The sequence below is a fragment of the Vigna angularis genome, chromosome 4, assembly GCF_016808095.1.
Source record: "Vigna angularis cultivar LongXiaoDou No.4 chromosome 4, ASM1680809v1, whole genome shotgun sequence".
NCBI classification, from domain to species: Eukaryota; Viridiplantae; Streptophyta; class Magnoliopsida; order Fabales; family Fabaceae; genus Vigna; species Vigna angularis.
Genome location: NC_068973.1, coordinates 8,217,932 through 8,233,745, shown reverse-complemented (window position 1 = coordinate 8,233,745; position 15,814 = coordinate 8,217,932). Strand labels below are relative to the sequence as shown.

General features: G+C 34.5%; 1 protein-coding gene across 1 annotated transcript; it reads right to left on the bottom strand.

The window, feature by feature from the left end:
* LOC108331443 (leucine aminopeptidase 1) lies at window positions 1-15,311 on the bottom strand. The gene is made up of 10 exons (XM_017566121.2): window positions 14,952-15,311; window positions 14,453-14,870; window positions 13,529-13,723; window positions 11,697-11,922; window positions 3,818-3,944; window positions 3,273-3,368; window positions 1,594-1,671; window positions 1,139-1,199; window positions 702-889; window positions 1-371 (listed from the first exon to the last, which is right to left on the bottom strand). The coding sequence occupies exons 1-10, from the start codon at window positions 15,171-15,173 to the stop codon at window positions 243-245; spliced, it is 1,740 nt and encodes a 579-aa protein (XP_017421610.1). The 5' UTR covers window positions 15,174-15,311; the 3' UTR covers window positions 1-242.
* Between the last annotated feature and the right edge of the window lie 503 nt (window positions 15,312-15,814).

Below are 15,814 nucleotides of genomic sequence, written 5' to 3'. Positions count from 1 at the left end.
TGCAAGAAGTTGTGCGGGTTCATGAAATAAAAGCCTACAATTGTTTTATATTTAATCCTAGAATTTCATTCCATAAACATACATTAACTAGAATCACCGAAGCAAAAAGTATTAACAAACAGACTGAAGTCGATTAACCAGTATTTATTCATACATGTTTAAATACACTGTAATAGACCTAAAAGATGCCACACCTTTTATATCCCTTCAGTTGGACAAACTACAATTGGACAAGATTTCATTTAAGATGCGTTCTTCAAAACCCATTCTACTAAAGTGGCAACACCAAATCCTGTTGCACAGCGCTGCTTTTCATTCCAAACTGGACCAGCCATGTCAATATGCATCCATTGAACCTTCTCATCAACGAACTGTAAAAAGCACAACTGTTTTATAAAACCGTGCCAGAAATTTCCATGAAGATTGCAGATAAAAGCTAGCCAATTAAGATGCGCTTCAGTATTTAAAAAGCATCTGTTTTTCCTCCCATTAAGTTCTTTCATAAATAGTCTCTACATAAACTTTTTCCTCTAACAATAGTCCAGTCAGTTCTCGTATCATCCTACCCACTTCAAAATAAGAATCACAAGCATTTATACCAAAATTTGTTATTGTCTTAAATATTATAACTACCCATAACGGCAACGAACCATTATTTTAAAGAGAGAAATGAAAACATAAAATGTTCTATTAGCACATACCTGCTTTAAGAAAAGAGCCGCAGTAATAGCACTACCTGGACGAGCACCAGTGTTCACCATATCAGCTACTCCTGATTTCATTGACTCCCAGTAGCTTTCTTCTAATGGCAACCTCCATAGTTTCTCCCCACTCGCTTCTGAAGCTTCAAAAACTTCTTTTGCCAGGTCATCACTTGGCGTAAACACACCTTCGAAAACAATAGTTCGCATCAATAATCAGCTGAAAATGAATATTCCTTGCATATAATTGCCAACAAGGGAAAAGACAACATCGTGCGGCAACTTTCACAAGTTCCAGATGTCACTTTCAGGTTCTTCCACCCCAACTCCCAAGCTCGCCTCTTTCCCACGATATTACGAGTTTAAGTTGGCAGCTATAAATTTGGGCATCTTTTGTACTAACAAATATTGGTAAAATGATCATATATAATAATTACCTCCAATTGAGGATCCAAGACCAATTATACATGCCCCAGTTAATGTTGCCAGGTCCACTATCTGAAGAACAGTTAACCAACCTGTTAGAGTTCTAAAACCAAACTACACAACTAACACGTGGTAAGGTTGTTTCAAACTACATAATCAAAATTAAAAAATACAATGACAACCGACCAGCCATTACTAAACACAATTCACAAAGTACTTTCTGTATAAATGTTTTTCCAGACTATACAGGAACGGCACACGCAGGTATTTTAACAATGAAAAATAGCACTATTCAAATAATTGAACTTTAGTTCAACAGGACAAATTAGAAATGTTACAACATTTTCTAGAACTTGTATTAGAAATAAAATAGTTATCGGTCAAATCTAACACTTGCGAAATATTAAACTATACACCAATACATTATGATTTATGTAACTGTAGATTCAGATTCTTAGCACCATACCTTTTCAGCACCCTGGTTACAAGCATACACCAGAGCATCTGCAAGAGTAAGCCTACCCTCTGCATCTGTGTTATTGACCTATAAAAGAGATTAATCAAACCAAGGTCATACTCTAGTGCAATTATATAGATCTCATTGGTCAAACTTGAAAGCATAGACTTTCACATATTTACATAAAATGTATTTATTTATTGCGATGGATATGGCTAGTAATAGCACAAATTTACAAAAATTCATTAAGAACAATTAATTATTTTGAAATGAAACAAAACATATCAGGGAAAGGTAAAGAAAAAATAGAAAGGAAGAAATCTGCTTCATTCTCTTGCTCTTACACTTATACTGAAATTTCTAATCAGTGTGGATTTCTCTACTACTAATTTCTCTACAGTCTTCAGATTGAAAATCAGGACCTCCTAGATAGGATCAAGACTCCATATTGACAGAGTTTCACCAATTAAAACTCAAGTTCTGGGCATAGAGGCTCAAAGCCGACACATGCAAAGCTTGTGTGAGGGATAACTCATGGGGGTGACTTTTTGGATAGCTTGACCATCAAGAAGACGAAACAAGATTTGTCGCAGCTTGGCTAACTCATTGGAGGACACTAACAACAAACTTGATAAGTTATATACGGACCTAATTCAGAGAAACTTGCATTCAGATTTTGATCATATACATGATCAAATCCCTCCAACGAATAGCTTAGTCGCTAGACTTCTCCATGTGCCTACATTGATGAAGGATGAAAATTCAACTGAAGTTATTGAAACTTCAGCAATGGTAGGAAGAGGAGGTTGTAGCACTTCATGTGTCTAACACTTATGATATGTTTTCTTGTGAAAATGATAAGATCAATGGTTAAAACAATCAAAATCCACCCTATAAGGCCAACATTCTGTCTCTATAACATATATAGTAAGTTAAATTTGCACGTGTATTGTTAAAAATATAAGAAATACCAAAAGATATAATCGTAGAAAATTTAGATGAACTATTACGATTTAATCTTCTTTTATATTTTAATTTGTTTCCTTATTTAATTTAATTGGGATCTTTATAGTTATGGGAAATATCTTATAAGAATCAGATTTATTAAAGTATTGGATAGGCATTTATTAATTCTTTTGTCACTATTCCATTGATGAGTTCCCAAGCACGCTGGCCCCAGTTTTTTCTAGATTCACTAGCCCTGGCTTTTCCCAGATGCATTGCCCCTCCCCTGCACCCTCACGGCTTTTGCCTAGTTGCACTAGTCCTGCCTTTATCTCAAATTTTATGTTTTTTACTATTTTTTTATTTGCGAGAAAGTGAATTATTTTCTTGTGATAAACTAAAGCTTAGTAATTCAATTTGATGGGCGGTGTTAAAAAGATAAGAAACATTTAAAGATATTATCTTCCGATATTTCAGAGTATCTTAGATGATCTCCGAATATTTATTCTACTTTTATATGTTTTTTTTTTGTTTCCTTATTTAATGAGAATTGTTATGACTATAATAAGAATATCTAATTAGAATCAAATTTAGTAGAATATGATTTATAGGCATACCACATCATCTTATATAAAATGGACGACATTGTGTAGCCAACACAGTTTTTCCACTACATATCTTCCATCTAGTTTTCTCTCTCTCTCAACATGTATAAATGAAAACAAAGAATATGAAATCCTGACCTCTATAGTCTTTCCATTTGAAGCTGTGAGAATGTCTCCAGGCCTCATACCTGTTCCACTTATCATATTCTCACAAGCCGCAACTATAAAATGAACCTGCACATTCAGGACTTTTAAACAAATGTAAAATGTACTTTTTTGTGCAAAGGGATGCAAAGAAGCTACAAGTACCATCCTATTCAAAAAAACATGCAAGGGCTAAAGAGATAGATTAGAAACACGAGCATTCTACCAAAACAACTGCATAGACTACTAGTGATCAATACTAGTACTACAAGATTTTCACCTCCGTACTGTAACCAAAACCTTTAAAAGGATTCAACAGAATAGATTATCATATAGCAAAGTAGCCACTCGATTCATAATTATTACTTAACTGCAGAACATCTAAAACGAGATAAAAAAATTCCAATAAATTTTATACGAAGTCACCATCAAGTACTTACCAAGCAGAGGCTTTAACCATTACTTTGAAAGTCAGCAGGATAAAAAACAATGTGTGATAATAAAAGGAAAAGAAGGGAACAATGATATAGACATCACACCTCCACTCCAAGAGGTTTGATTTGACCAAGAGCTTTTGCTGCCCCAAAAACTGCAGCAGAACCGCCCATATCAAATTTCATGAGTTCAATCATACAGCCAGGTCCTGTCTTGATATTGTAACCACCACTAATAAAACAAAAGAAAACAAAGAAAAGTTGTAACAACTATAGTGTTAAATCAAAATAAGAAGCTAAAGGAGAAATTCCATTTGTCCACCATCATCTATCTATCCAATAAAACCACCTAAACTACCAATTTCAGCATATTCCACAATGGTAAGTTAGTTGTAGCCCTCTAATCATCGAGTTGTCCACAAATTGTAATGGGAAAACTTGAACTGTGTAAGGAAATAAAGAGTTATTTTATTAATCACAAACACACAAATTACACTTTCATTACCTCTATTTGTAGTAATCAAACTTATAAAATAAGGAATAAAAATATGCTTAGACGAATAGGAGGAAGACTCAATATAATTTCCTAACTAATAGAGATATTGAGGATATTGTTATCTTAATAATCTACCATTTACAACACTATCCCTCAAGTTGATAAATGAATATAAATCATTCCTAGTCATTAAAGTTAGAAAGGCTTCGAGAAAATCTTCCTCCCGGATACATACCGTACAGGGAATTGTTTAGAATAATGATTTGAAACTGAATTGTGTAATTTGGGATTCTGCAACTGTCATGCATCATTCATAAGGTGTGCAGGTCCACTCAACAAACAAAGCATCATAGACGAAAAATGAAGAAAAGGAAAAGATGCGTCAGTTGCCTCTTTGATTGGAATGATGCTACTGAGAGGCATCAGTGAAGAAGAGGATGGTACTATCTGCCTCTTTGAATATAATAATAATATTTTATATTTTACATCACACATATGCCATGCTCAATTTTTTTTTTTTCGATATTTTGCTCAGATTTTCATTCTCCTTATTACCATTGTAGGCTTTGTTATTTTATTTACCTTTATTTTCTTTCTTTCCTTTTCTCTCTATTACCTGTTATAGGCTTTACAAGCAAGAGAAAAACAAGAGAGACAGAGAGACAGATCAAAGTATAACAAGACAATAAAGTTTAATAGACACTAATTTTATAAACAAGAAAGACTCTTTGTAAGTCTAACGCAGCAAAAATGGGCATGTGCATGTAAGCTATTCTACAAAACGTACAAAAGTTTTATAAGCTATACCAAATCGTACAAAACTATGTCAGGATCATCATAGTCGCAAAGCGTCCATCTGATCAACAAGTTCAGCAGCAGCTAATGGTGGGTGGTCTTGAGGAGTGGCCAAGAAAGACAAAAAAGACGTTGCTAATGGAAAGAGAAGGGAGAAGATGGACAATATTAATACCATGAGTGGCTTGGGAGCTAGGAGTCGGCAAAATTAATTGCACCGAACTATCAATTAATTGCACTATATTGAACAAAAAAAACTAAATTGTACTATTTTAAAATTCAATTTTAGAAAACTGAACTTCTAAAATTATAGTTCAGTTAACTACTCATTAATTTAAAATTAATTCATTTTATACTTTTTACTTGTTTGAGAGTCTCTAAAGTTGCAGCTTAGTTTGGCTGTTGCCAATTAGACCAAACTTTTGTCGAGGCTGAGTTGGCCAAATTCGGTCGATTTTCAGTTGGAGCTGACTCGTCAAATTCGGACGATTTATGGCAAGGGCCGACTCAGTCGAATTTCGGTTGGGACTAACTCGATCGAGTTTCAGTCGTGCCCGACTCGACTGAACTCAATCAATTTTGGATCGGGGTCAACTCAACCATTCATGGTCGTCCTGGCCGAATTTTGCTGATTTTCAATCAGTGCCAACTCGGTCAAATTCGTCCAATTTTGATCAAGACTAACTCGACTAAGTTTCGGTCATAGCCGTCCCAACCGAATTCAGTCAATTTTCAATCGGGACCAACTCAGACGATTTTCTATTAAGACTGCATCGAGAAAGTTTTGACTGTGATTGTTCCAACCAAATTTGTCTGATTTTCGATCGCGGCCGACTAGATCAAATTTCGCTCGAGACTGACTTGATTCAGTTTCATGTGTGGCCTTCTTGGCCTAATTCGATTGAAGACCGTCCTGATTAAATTCAAGAGAATTTCAGTCGCAACCAGTTTCGACATTTTGCCTGATTTGGCCCATCTTAACCTTTGGTCCGACTCGACTCGTCTCAACTTTTTAATTTTGTTGTTTATATGAGAATCAATGTTATTGAGTGAAGACAAATCTTTCCTATCTACTAAGTGAATTTTTCATTTTTTTTAGAGGTTTTTAAATAATAATTTAATTCAGTTAGTTAGAACAAAAAGTAGTTTAGTTTAGTTCAAATGAACTATTTTTTGGTTCAGTGAAATTTTTAACGATTCAGTGTAGTTCAATTAATTTTGTCCATCCTTACATATCTGTGTGTTTAATTATTTATAATTGTTTCTTAATTTTTTATTAAAGACTTAGAAATAGTCGATGAAACAATTATGAAAACATTTAAAATAACTAAATTTTAAATTGTAACTTGATTAGGATAAAGATTCAATGAGATCGAATCTCATGAACTCATTCAAATACATTTTTGAATCAATGCATATCTAATATGATTTTGATATCTACAACAGGTAGTCCTATAGAAGAGTTCTAAACTTTAATGTAAAAGAAAAAGAAAAAGAAGTCATTTTCTTAACTTTTATTAACCAAGCTTTACTCGAAGATAAATTGTTATAGAATTATTAAGACATTTGTTTATGGAAGAACTTATGTTCTTCAGTAGAGACAAATTTTTTCTATCTACTTAGTTTTATGTCTTTTTTTTTGTTTATGAGGAACTTATATTATGAATGAAGTGGGTAAATACTACCTTTTTTAGTTCTTTAATTCAAAAATATTGGAGTTCGATTCAGAATAAGTACAGTTCGGTTCAAATATAATGCATTTCAATTCAAAAGTAGTGCATTTCAATTCAACAATAGTGCAATTCCGAATCAGGTTAAGGTGCATAGTAATTCGGTTGAATTATATTATAAGAGAACCAATGTTATTGAGTGAAGACAAATATTTTCTATCTACTTAGTTAATTTTTCTTTTTTTACAAGGTTTTTAAATAGTAGTTCAATTTAGATAGTTAGAACAAAAAGTAGTTTACTTCAGTTCAAATGAACTACTTGTTGGTTCAATGAAATTTTTAACGGTTCAGTGCAGTTCAATTAATTTTGTCTACCTTTATAGATATGTGTGTTTAATTATTTGTAATTGTTTCTTAATTTTTTATCAAAGACTTAGAAATAGTCGATGAAGCAATTATCACAACATTTAAAATAACTAAAATTTTAAATTATATAACTTGATTAGGATAAAGATTCAATGAGATCGAATCTCATGAACTCATTCAAATACATTTTTGAATCAATGCATATCTAATATGATTTTGATATCTACAACAGGTAGTCCTATAGAAGAGTTCTAAACTTTAATGTAAAAGAAAAAAGTCATTTTCTTAACTTTTATTAACCAAGCTTTACTCGAAGATAAATTGTTATAGAATTATTAAGACATTTGTTTATGGAAGAACCTATGTTCTTCACTAGAGACAAATATTTTCTATTTACTTATTTTTATGTCTTTTTTTTGTTTATGAGAAACCTATATTATAAATGAAGTGGGTAAATACTACCTTCTTTAGTTCTTTAATTCAAAAATATTGGAGTTCGGTTCAAAATTAGTACAGTTAAGTTCAAAAATAATGCATTTCAGTTCAAAATAGTGCAATTCGAAAACAGGTTAAGGTGCACAGCAATTCAATTCAATTCATATTCTAGTTTAGTGCAGTTCAGTGCAATTTGATAGAACAGTAAATAGTTCAATTTAGTTCGTCTGAATTAATTTTCCGTTCAATTCAGGCAAACTTGTTTTTGGTTCAGTGCAGTTTTTAACCGTATAGTTCGGCAATTCATTTTGTCCACCCCTATTGGGAGCCACTAGCCATAGTGACAAAGGACAAAAACCCAAAAATGAAGAGAGATGAGAAAAGAAACTTGTCAATAGATATATGATTTGTGTCACCAGAGTGGAGGACCCAAGGGCCAAGAGAGGTGAACTAAGTGAGGCCAACAAATGAATTGCTTGCTTGTACAACAAAATTAATGAAACTAACGTCTGACTTTCTTCATACCATTTGAGGAAATCGTGGAAGAGAATTGGAGGTCCAAAACTACCAAAGGGGGTGACACCAAAATAAGGGGGTATAGAGGGGTTGCCTAAGCAATAGCTGATCAAGGAGGACAACCAGGCATAGCATGACATCAGTCAATTTTGTGAACAATTTTGTGACAAATAACATGAAGGTGTGTTGTTGTTAAAGATCCTAGGCAAGAGCGGCAACAAGAGGCAATAGTTTGTTGAAGTCATGCAAGAGACCATGAACTTTTGCAAAGTACTCCGTCATAGAGCCATCAATATGTCTAGGAGTAATGATACTTGAGATTTTATCAAACGCCATAAAGGTGTTGAGTATCACTAGTGAGCATCTTCCCAAACCTCGACACATGTCTCATGGGCTCAAAATATCTACTGCAAGGAAGGATGAAGAGTTGACTTCAGAACCCTACAAACTTGGGCATCAACTTTGGACCAACCATGGGCATCTTTTTCATTAAAGGAGGTCGTTTAATAGGTAAGATGGTTGACATAATGTTGTAATTACAAAGCCTCTGTCTAGATTATCTTTGATGAAATGTCTATCAATCTCGATGTGTTTGGTCCTGTCATGTTGTACTGGATAATGGGCAATGCTCATGGCAGACTTATTGTCACAGTGTAGTTGCACAGGGTTGTCCATATTGACTTTAAGGTCATCCAAAATAATTTTCATCTAGAGTCCTTCACACATTCCTTGAGCAAGAGCTCGAAATTCAGCTTCTGCACTAGAACGAGATACTATATCTTGCTTTTTACTTCTTCATGCTACCAGACTATCTCCAAGAAACACACAATACCTAGAAGTAGATTTTTTGTCAATAATAGAACCAGCTGATTATGTGATTTTGTTCTATAGGAACTGTTGAAGTTCTACAAAAGGTACAACGAAAAAGCGTAGCCGAAATTCAACTTTGAGACACAATTCCCACAAAAAAAATGGCATCGATGAATAGTGGGTTCACCAAGAAGGCACGAATTCGGATTAAGATCTACATGTGGAGAGCAACAATATACATTCATGTGATGTAATCCTCTTGTTATTCTATTTGCACAACTTAAGAACGTATATAAATAATGCATAAATGAAGGATGGCCCAAGCCCATGTACACAATTTATCTAACAGAGACAACAATGGCCAAGAAAGCACAACTAAAAGTGAAACGCCCAAAGGGGGGATTACCCAGTTTTTAGGGCAATAACCCTTGGGATGGATTACAAGAGCAGAAAATGAAATTGGCATTTATTATTACCATGGAGGGAAACACCATTCATTGGTGATGATATTGGAGGAAGAATTCCAAGAATCCATCTTTAGAAGATTTTTCTTTAGTGTTGCTGAGGAGATTTAGAGGGAATGGAGATCTAGAGGGAAAAGAAGGAGCACAATGTATGAATGATAAGCAGTGGTACAACAAAGAGGAACTATGGAGAAGTATGCACAAGAAGTTGTGTTAGTGTCACAAACATCATCACGTTGAAAGATCAATTGTTGAGGTATTTCTTGGCGTGTCTACCACAAAATATCTAAGCCAATATTTGCTCCCATTACCTAAATGAATTTTGGGGAGGCTAAAAATCATAACCCAATGGCAAATCCGAGATACCAAGGCAATGCAAGAGTGATAGCACAAGTGGAAGGGGCAAACCCAAAGCCAAATTCGACTTATCAAAGTAAAGGTTCTCTAGGAGGAACTAAAGCCATGACTACAATTCATAATCTAGAAGACAACAATTGGCGCAAACAACAAAATCGAGCACAAGGAATTATAATATAAAAAATATGTTAGAAGGAAGTATGAGAAGTTATGCTTTTACAGTGGGTTGCCATTTGTAACTGGACATCGATATCTAAAGAGAAGTTTGAGGATTTACTTTTGGAAAATGGTGAAGGGGAAATTGCAAAATTAGAAAGTGGGGATGAAGGGGACAGGGGTAAAGATGCTTTGTGTCAATGGATGGATTTTTCCATGTCTTTTTTAAGGGTATTTGACCCAAATAATGAAAGTAGAAGGAATAATTCAAGGAAGAAAGTGTTGATTCTGATTGAAAATGGAACCAGACACAATTTTAGCAAATGGAAATAGAAAAGGAAAACACAAGGTTGCTGCCAACAAATTGCAGTCAAGATGGGAGAGCACGAATTCTTAGCAGATTTATTCTTGTTTGAGTTATGATGGGTAGGCTTCATTTTAGGTGTAGCATGGTTGGCTACTCTGGGAGAAGTTAGGGTAAATTGCAGAACTTTAGTGATGAAGTTTATGAGGCAAGGCCATGTAGTTAAAGTTATGGATGGATTTTTCCATGTCTTTTTTAGGGTATTTGACCCAAATAATGAAAGTAGAAGGAATAATTCAAGGAAGAAAGTGTTGATTCTGATTGAAAATGGAACCAGACACAATTTTAGCAAATGGAAATAGAAAAGGAAAACACAAGGTTGCTGCCAACAAATTGCAGTCAAGATGGGAGAGTACGAATTCTTAGCAGATTTATTCTTGTTTGAGTTATGATGGGTAGGCTTCATTTTAGGTGTAGCATGGTTGGCTACTCTGGGAGAAGTTAGGGTAAATTGCAAAACTTTAGTGATGAAGTTTATGAGGCAAGGCCATGTAGTTAAAGTTATGGAGGGGTCAGGTTTATCTAGAATCTTGGTTTCTTCTCAAGCATTACTAAAGAATACAAAGGCGGAGGCATCATTATTGTGGATGGTGGAAGCCAAGAATGAACCAGATTCAGCAAAGTCAGAGCATGCAGAAACTACAAAACAGAAGCAATTATAACAAATGCTAGTAGAGAAGTACCAATCACACTTTTCTGACCCACAAAATAGTAACAAAGTACCAGTGGGTTTGCCTCCAAGAGAAATCAACCACAAAATCTAAAGAAAGACAGGTGTATATCCAGTGAATGTAAGACCTTACAAGTAGCCGTACATCCTAAAGAATGAGATTAAAAAACAAGTTGAATATGTTGGCCTTAGGAATTAATCAGCTTAGCGAAAGCCCTATTCAAGTCCAGTAATCTTAATTAAAATGAAAGATGTTAACTGGCACTTTTTGCATAGACTATAGAGCCCTCAACAAAGTGAAGGCAATTTATCGTCATATTAGGATGAAAAAAACAACTGTTGAGGTTCAGGCAAGGCTTTTGGGCCTTGGGTGAGAGAGGCCGCAAATTTTGTAATAGAGGTTGAAGAAGTAGCAGTGATCTCAGGTCAGTGAAGATGCTTTCCTCTATTATTGGTGTTGGGGTTATAGAAAAGTTGGTTTTGGGACTTGGGTTTTTATGATTAGGTTTACAAAATCCTAAAACCAAAAATAAAAGAAAGAAACTTGACCCACTGCTAAATGTTGGCGCACAAAAAAACATGGAAAATCTTTTATTCCACCAATTTTAAGATTCTACACGGGCAAATCACCAATTCTGCTTAGCAGCAGCTCCAAGCATGAAGAAACTTGCTAAGGCATGACAGAAATGTAGAATCGTGTGATTCTTCAAAGTGGAATAAGATTCTGACTACCATGGACACAACACCCAGAGAAATGACAATATACAACTTTATAACCAATAAAAGTTATAATCCCAAAATCAACACAGAGGATAACATCGGGAAAATCTCATTGCATGTTTCTGTTGCAGCTAAAATAAAATGAGACATGGTTAAATCAAGTACCTATCAAAAGTCAAACCTTTTCCAACTAATGCTAACTTGACATTTACAGGTCCAGTTGGTGGTTTATAGCACAAATGGATAAAATGTGGAGGATTTGCTGAGGCCGCAGCGACACCAAGATAGGACCCCATTTTCAATTCCTTGCACTGCTCAGCATCTAATATTTTGGCAGTAAAAACATCACTATATGCTGCAGCAATATTTGATGCCTCTTCAGCCAATACCCCTGAGCCAAATAATTCATTGAGGACGCATCAATTCCTTCAAATGCAAAAAGTATCTCACACATGTAGCAATGGAACATTGAAATGTTCAACTAACTGCCCTGTTACTTCAAAGCCAAGGATGCGTGTGCATCCATATTCTAGTCTATATTATAGCTCCTAGAACAGAGAAATTCACTTTAGAGAGAAAGAAGTTATATCCATCAATGAGAAAACCAGGATAATATATTTAAATATAGGCTCATAACTTGTATACATGTGCATATCATGCATTTTGTCACAATCTCAACCACTGATTTTCAAATCAACAGCTACAACTTGTGTCTTCTCCCTCTAAGGAGAATTCACCTCTTCAAAAAGAGGACAAATGCATACATATAGAGGGTGTCAAACGAGAGCATAAATATTTACTGTCAACACAACATTAAGTGGTCAAGTTAAAACCTCTCACTTTTGAATTATATGATCCACACACATGGTTGTTGAACCTCTTGAATCTACTTTTAAATTCTTACAACCATAGCATATAAGAACATGTTAACTCTCTTTATTTTTCATACAAGTATAATTAAACTAACAGAATCTTTGATTCTACTACAGAATTTAAAAGACTAAATTTTCAAATTGTTTTAGCCTCAAAATGCATAATTGTTGCCAATGTTGTAGGAGTACTTGAATAATTTTATGGAATTCAGTTTACAATTTCATTAATATCTTTGTCATGTCTTATTAAACTACAAAATAATGCACATATCACGGCAATTGCATCTGGTATTGACTTATATTGTTATTTCATTTACTCTGTTATAGAGTTGAAACATAAAATTGTAAGTCGTTAACAGTAGAATTTAACAACCCTGTGTGCATGTGTATGCATGATCCAGCTTGTATTACCTTTCAATCTGCAAGAACCTTTTAATTGCCAAAGTTCCACAGTCAAGTCTTAAGTTTTTTTATTATAAATGGCATCATTGTATTTTAACATCTCAGTTAGGCGGCACCTTAAAATACATCTATCATTTGTCATCACATGACAGATATTATTAAAAGAAAATGAGAAAAAAACAAAAAAACATTGGGGGTCAAAAAATACAAGACTAAAGTTGAGATATATGAATTAATTTTAAATTTTTTCAAAAGTTTGATTTATTTTACTTTCTTTATAGAGCTTGGTAAGAAGTTTACTCTGTTATAGAGTTGAAACATAAAATTGTAAGTCGTTAACAGTAGAATTTAACAACCCTGTATGCATGCATATGCATGGTCCAGCTTGTATTACCTTTCAATCTGCAAGAACCTTTTAATTGCCAAAGTTCCACAGTCAAGTCTTAAGTTTTTTTATTATAAATGGCATCACTGTATTTTAACATCTCAGTTAGGCCGGAACCTTAAAATACATCTATCATTTGTCATCACATGACAAATATTATTAAAAGAAAATGAGAAAAAAATAAAAAAACATTGGGGGTCAAAAAATACAAGACTAAAGTTGAGATATATGAATTAATTTTAAATTTTTTCAAAAGTTTGATTTATTTTACTTTCTTTATAGAGCTTGGCAAGAAGTTTAGTCAAATTGACCTATATAAACATTAGTTTAATATGAACCTGGCGTTAGCACATTGGCAGGAGAATTCACAAGCTCCCTTCCAAAAATGATTCCAGAAGAAACATCTGCTGCAAACTTAAGTTTCTTCTCCAATTCAGGCCCAGACCCAAGCCCGATAATATCCACTGATCTAAGTGCCGATTTCTTAGACTCAGACTTGTACCTGTTATCTTCAAAAGTTCCCAGCACAGTCCCTGCCACACAACACAACTCAATCTTATTTCAAAATCACAACCTTTCAATTAAGGTATAGACTCTATTTAGATAAACTTGCACTTATAAGAACAAAAAATAAAAAAGCAAAACAAACAAAGCTTCTTGTGTTAACTAGAAGATTCAAGGAAAGAATCTGTTTCTATGGTACTCAGATCAAAAGTGACCCAGGTATTTGTACTTTCATAATGATGATCCAGGTCTAAAACTTGTCAAAAAAGTGTGAATTTATTCTCACCACGTGGCTTATAAATTCGAGACCACCTTCGTCTATATGCAATCCAAAGTATTTGAAAGAACAAGAACTAGAAAAACACGTTTCCTATAATCTATTATACACTTCGCCAGAAGTTGATGTAGAAACGTTATCTTAAGTTAATTTTAACTTGAGAAACTCAATTCCTTTGGATTTCATTTGGAACATCCAAACAAACCTCAGTGTCCATGGAACACTGTATCAGAATGTTTGACTCTCTTTTTTTCCAGATTCATTTAGAAGCAAAGTTCACCTCAAACTCTAGTAAACTTAAATGCGTCAATGAGTTACTATTCTTCACCAACTCAACTTAATTTCCTAACTGAAATCCAAATAACTTTCTATTTTGGTTTTTATTTTTCTACTTCCTGTTTTGCTCTAAGAGAGTTTATTGAAAAATTTAATCAAATAAGACAGCTTAATGCTACAGGCGGATCTTAAGAGAAACAAATACCAGATGCTATTGCAGAAGCTGTGTTAAGTTTAGACTCCACGGAAAACGCGTCTGGAGAGGCAAGCGAGACGGCGACGTGGCCAGCCTGGGCGGACTTAGCGGCAGAAGCAACAGCCTCACCGAGAGACTTAAACGCGGCGAAGGTGGACGCGGACGCGCCGAGGCCGAGCAGGGCCACGCGCTTGGATCCGAGTCCACCAGCGATTCTGAGAACTATGGACTGGCCCGGTTTGCCGGTGAAGTCCTCTTCGGTGGAAGCCTCGGCCAACAATCCGTCCAACTTCGAGTCCACGGAATTCAAAATCGCATTCTCGAATCTCGCTTCGGCGTTTCGCGCCAAGTCCTTCTCCGTGACGCCAATCGCGAGCAGGTCCCCTTTCCATTGCACCACGTCAACCTCCTTCGACGCGAAAGAAATCTTCCATTTCCACACGTTTATGTCAAGTCAGAGTAAATTCAAATTCAAATTCAACTGAAATCAAGAGAAATGAAATTCAACCTTGGGGGTTTCGGTGTTGGATGGGCGAGTGAGGCCAAGGGTGGCGTAAGCCATGAGGTTGCGCAGTGGTCGTCGTGACGTAAGAGAAAGACGCAGTAACGGCGCAGTTGACCTTCGAGTGAGTGTTTTGAGAAAGAAAGAAGAAGACGAAGAAGAAGGAATGAGAAATTGAGCAGTGAGGATAGTGGAGAATGCAGAGGAGGCAGCAACTATGGATGCCATTTTCGGGTGTGGGAAGGTCTATCTATTTATCGTGGGGTAAAGTGGTAATATGGTGTGACGGGTGGCTTTTTTGACAGTGCATCCCACTCGCTCGTCGTTATTCTATCTCTTTTGGTAGCCATGGCTACCTGTCCATGGGCCACTGTGAAATTATCAAGGCCAAGTGCTTTTAATTTTTCATTTCTTTTTTATTATATTTTTATTTTGAATAATGATATTTTGACAATATTTTAATATCATCTACATGTTTTTATGTTATTGGTTCAAAATTACTTCACAATTAATAATAATAATTATAAACATTAATATAGATCAATCACAAAATAACATATAAATGATGTTAACATGTTAAAAAATGTTGTCAAAGTATATTATCTTTTTATTTCTTAATTTTAGAATTGAATTTGCTTTTATTAAAAATTTTGATTTTTAAGTTTTAAAAATTTATGAATATATTCTTTTAGTTAATTTATGTTTTTTACGTGATAAATATGTTTTACGGAAACATTTAATTATTTGTCAACTGTTTGATACATTTTTATTTTAATACTAATTAAAAAATATATTTATCAAGTAAAATAAATAAATATAATTGATTTTAAAATTTTATATTTATTTACTTTTAAAATTTGAAATCAAAA

Bases quoted from the DNA above. Each gene is read 5' to 3' on its own strand.
- LOC108331443 (XM_017566121.2), bottom strand. From the start codon at position 15,173: ATGGCATCCATAGTTGCTGCCTCCTCTGCATTCTCCACTATCCTCACT. The intron at 3,945-11,696 runs GTACTTGATTTA...TTGTTTTATTAG, and splicing joins AAAGGTTTGACTTTTGATAG to TGGTGGTTACAATATCAAGA. The intron at 372-701 runs GTATGTGCTAAT...TGCTTTTTACAG, and splicing joins CGGCTCTTTTCTTAAAGCAG to TTCGTTGATGAGAAGGTTCA.